The 4,724-nt window shown below is 36.9% G+C and overlaps 1 protein-coding gene across 1 annotated transcript in view; it reads left to right on the top strand.

Annotated features, from left to right (window-relative positions):
- Positions 1-3,151, top strand: part of DET1 (DET1 partner of COP1 E3 ubiquitin ligase) — a 32,690-nt gene extending 29,539 nt beyond the window's left edge. The window contains exon 3 of the mRNA XM_077468320.1: positions 1,524-3,151. Within this exon, the coding sequence (XP_077324446.1) occupies positions 1,524-1,713 (190 nt within the window). The 3' untranslated portion in view covers positions 1,714-3,151. The remainder of the gene's footprint in view (positions 1-1,523) is intronic.
- The last annotated feature ends 1,573 nt before the right edge of the window (positions 3,152-4,724 follow it).

Here is a 4,724-nt window from a genome sequence, read left to right as displayed (position 1 = left end):
AAAGCATCCCTTTAAATTCTATGCATGTCTTCACATTGGTCCATTGCACTTACGTTGTTGTGTTAACCACTTAAGGACCAAGCCTCTTTTTGAGATTTGGTGTTTACAAGTTAAAAGTTTTTTTTGCTAGAAAATTACTTAGAGCCCCAAACATGAAATATCCCTCGCACCCTATTCGCGCAGTGGTCTTACAAGTACACTTTTTTGGGGGAAAAATACACTTTTTTTGCATTGAAAAATAAGACAACAGTAAAGTTAGCCCAGTTTTTTTTTTTTTTTTTTGTACTATGAAAGATAATGTTACACCGAGTAAATTGATATCCAACATCTCATGCTTCAAAATTACGCCCACTCGTGGAATGGTGTCAAACTTTTACCCTTAAAAATCTCCATAGGCAACGTTTAAAAAAAATTCTACAATTTGCATGTTTTGAGTTAGAGGAGGTCTAGGGCTGGGATTATCGCTCTCGCTCTACTAATCGCAGTGATACCTCATAGGTGTGGTATGAACACAGTGTTCATATACGGCTGCTACTCATGTATGCGTTTGCTTCTGCACTGGAGCTCGGTGGGACGGGGCGTGTTAAAAAAAAATGTTTTTCTTATTTTTTTTACTTTTTTATTTTTACACTGTTCTTTAAAAAAAAAAATTGTCACTTTTATTCCTATTACAAGGAATGTAAACATCCCTTGTAATAGGAAAAAAAAGCATGACAGGACCTCTTAAATATGAGATGTGGGGGCAAAAAGACCTCAGATCTCATTTACACTAAAATGCAGTAACAAAAAAAAATTTTTTTTTGTTTTTGAAAAAAATAAAAAATGGCCCTTTTTTTTTTTTTTTTTTTTTTTTTTTTTAAGAGCGTCATTTTGACGGCGCTTCCGCCCTGCAGTGGTGAGGAGCCGGGTGGGGGCCATCTTCCCCTCACTCATCTCCATACCTAAAGGGTAGAAGGGTCTGATCGCCTCCGCCACAGATAAAAGCGATCTTGCCGCGAGACCACCACTGAGACCACTTTTATCTGAAACCGCTCACTGAAGATGAGGATACCGGGGCTATAGTAGCTAACTGCTGCCATAACAACAATATCCCTCTTCAAAGTGCTGATGTATATCATCGTGAGAAGGTCCAGAAGTGGTTAAAAATCTTGCTTGCTGCATTTTTGGTCAGTTAAAAAAAACCTGCACCAAAAACGCACCTCCCATTAAAATACATTGAAAATGCAGCAAGAACGCATAAATAACACACCTGTTACATTTTTGATGCGGTTTTTGAGTCGCCTGACTTATGAAAAACACCATAAGCACAGTAAAATCGTAGTAAAAATGCATGCGTTTTCAGCGATATTATCGGCGCCCTTTTCTCTATTGGCAAACACAATTTTCAGAAAGAAACCGTTTATAAAGATGTTATACTTGTTTTGTGCCTACATAAAGGGATTTCTGAAAATATAAAATATTGACTTTGTTGTTATAGTGTACTTTCGAGCTTATGTTTTATTTTTTGTTTTTTTTCTTCTTAGGTTCTATGCCAGAGATTCTGGACTTCTAAAGTTTAAAATTCAGGCTGGCCTTCTTGGACGACCCATCAACCACACCGTGCGCAGGCTTGTGGCTTTTACCTTTCACCCGTTTGAACCATTTGCAATTTCTGTACAGAGGACTAATGCAGAATATGTAGTGAACTTTCACATGAGACATGTATGTACATAGCAAAAGTACGGACTTTAAGCCTTTCTGCCTTAACTCTACTTCTTTTTTTTCTTTTTTTTTTCTTTTTTTTTTGTTATATCACCTTTTGTTAAAAATGAAATGAGAATGTGGAGCTCCAAATCATTGCATTTCCACAATACTCCCAAGGTTTCCAAATGTACCACAGTGACCTGCACAAAAACATACTCTGGTAACTTGCATAATGTTTATGTAAAGCTTTAGAGGACTAATTCAGAATGTGTCCTTGTAAATAGAAATTGTCCAGCAAAGAGAATGCAGCAAAATGCTGTCATTGGTTATATTTCTTAAAAAAATCACTGTCACTTTCATGCACTTTAAAGAAGGCTTCTACCCAGAATAATTTAGTTTAGGCTGCATAGGGAAAACTCGGGGCCAACTTATTCTTACCTGCAGCCTCCCTGTGAACATGCTGCTTTTTATGTCTTGTTGTTTTAGTTTCCCCAAAGAAGTCATTGATGCTTGCACCATATTCTAATATTTGGCAGCATTAGCAAAACGAGGGGTAAGGTTCAAGGAGTTGGATCATATATTTAGATCTTTTAAAGTGTTACTAAACTCACAACAGTAAAGTGCTTGTTAAGTTGTAAAACTCACAATGGAACCTAAGGAGTTATTCCTCTGCATTGTGTAAAAAGGCTGTTTGATCCTGTCTTCTCTGATTGTCCCCTTCTTCCACTGTCCCCAAACCCTCTCCTGATAAGGCAGAGCCTTGGAGTCACTCTGCCCATCTTCACTTTGGTATGTATTGCCAGAGTGGTTTTTTTTTGATTTTTTTTTTTTTTTTTTGGAGGGAGTGCATGTGATCAGCACAGGGCCAATCGGCACTGTTCAGACAGAGGGTCAGCTTCATAAGACAGTTGGGAGAGTAAAAACTACAAGCTTTAACCAGAAACTGATAGAAGTCACAAGAATGCTATATACTGCTGATGAGAAAAGAGATTTTAACATTATTGTATTTCCATATTCTGTGTACTTTGAGAGTGCAGATATAGTGAATGCAGGGTCCTGGGTTTAGTAACACTTTAAGTTACTGGAATGCACCTTTTACTCTTCAGCCTAAAAATAATTGTTTTTGGTAGAGGTCTTTTTTTTCACGAATAGGTTCTCAGTGCTGTCTATAGTATGTTTTTAGGCATGTGCATATACATGTGTGCTTCTCCTGTTCCCTTGGATAGTGAATAATGATGTAAGTTCGCTTGAATAATGGAGCTTAGTCAGCAATGTAGAGTTGGTGTCATGCTTTATTGCCTTTGGTGCCCAGGATTTACTGTCTTCTTTCTTTTTTTTTTTTTTTCTCATTTTCTTTTTAGGTTACACTACTGGCATACACAATTATAACATTTTGTACTCAAATCCTCAACTGAACGCTCTAAGTTCTTCTTTTTTTATTAAAAGATTTTTATTTATAAAATTTGAACATTGTGTGTGTGTGTGTGTGTGTGTGTGTGTGTGTGTATATATATATCATAAACTGTGTATGCAAGACTAACAGATGGGTTGTAGCACCACATCCCTTTTTTTTTTTTTTCCAATAACTTTAACACATGCATAATTTTAATTTTTTTTTATATATATAATTTTCATTTGATAATGCTTTTATATGTATAGGTATTACAGTATGTCCTTTTTTTTGTGTAAAAGGAATTTCATTCATCCTAATATTTTAGTGTTGTTAATTAACAAAAGTTATCATTTTTACTTGATAAAGTGGTTGTAAACCCTTTACAACCACTTTGTACTACAGGCAAGCTTGCATACTAGCTCATTATGCCTTTGTCTTGCAGGTCATTTTTTTTTTTTTTTTTTTAAACGGGTTTACAACCACATATTAACTGCTTGCCGGCCAGCCGCCGTCATTTTACTGCGCCAGGTCGGCACAACCCCGCGAACCGTCGTAGCTATACCTCGGCTCGTGGGATCGGGATAGCAGGCACGCGCACCCGGCAGTCGCGATCACCGCTGGCCACAAGCAATTGCGAGCACGAAAGACAGAACACACACTTCCCTGTTCTGTTCTGAGAGGCGTGACAGATTGTGTGTTCCTATTGGCTAGGAACCACGATCCCTCACTTCCTCTAGTGCGCCCCCCCTTCAGTTAGAATCGCCTCCCAGGGAACACAGTTAACCCATAGATTGCCTCCTAGGTTAACCCCTTCACTGCCAGTGACGTTTTTACAGTAATTCAATGCATTTTTATAGCACTGATCGCTGTATAAATGCCAATGGTCCCAAAAATGTGTCAAATTGTCCAAGGTGTCCTTTATAACGGTGCACTCATGATAAAAATATACAGATCGCCGCCATTACTAGTAAAAAATAAAATAATAAAAATGCTATATATCTATCTCCTATTTTGTAGATGCTATAACTTTTGCGAAAACCAATCAATATATGCTTATTGCGTTTTTTAATCAAAAATGTGTAAAAGAATACATATCGGCCTAAACTGAGAAAAAATTAGCTTTAAAAAAAAAGGGGGGGGGTTATTTATTATAGCAAAAAGTACAAAATATTTTTTTTTTTTTTTTTTTAATTGTCGCTCTTTTTTTGTTTATAGCTAAAAATATAAAAAACGCAGAGGTGATCAAATACCACCAAAAGAAAGCTCTATTTGTCAGGGAAAAAAGGACGTCAATTTTGTTTAGGAGCCACATCGCAGGACCGTGCAATTATCAGTTAAAGTGCCAATCGCAAAAATTGTCCGGTCATTGAGCAGCCGAATCTGAAGTGGTTAAACCTATTGTTTGGCACCTGAAGTCCCCAGGTGTGTTTAAGCTCAGCCAAAGTAGTTATTTACCGCCAGTCCCTGGGTAAAAAACTAGATCGGTTCTTTAGGCTTGTTCTTAAAGGGTAGCTCAACCTTCGTAGCAAATAAAGAAAAAATATAGCGTGCACAATTGCAAAGTCATATTGTAATTATAATATAATGTTATTAAAAATTACCTTTCTTTTTCAATCTGCAGCCTCTGTAAATTTCTATATATGCAATG

The sequence above is a fragment of the Lithobates pipiens genome, unplaced genomic scaffold (assembly GCF_037356315.1).
Source record: "Lithobates pipiens isolate NorthernLeopardFrog02 unplaced genomic scaffold, aLitPip1_a1.2 Scaffold_8, whole genome shotgun sequence".
Taxonomy (NCBI): Eukaryota; Metazoa; Chordata; class Amphibia; order Anura; family Ranidae; genus Lithobates; species Lithobates pipiens.
Note: the sequence above shows the minus strand (reverse complement) of the source record. Positions and strands in the feature narration are given on the sequence as shown.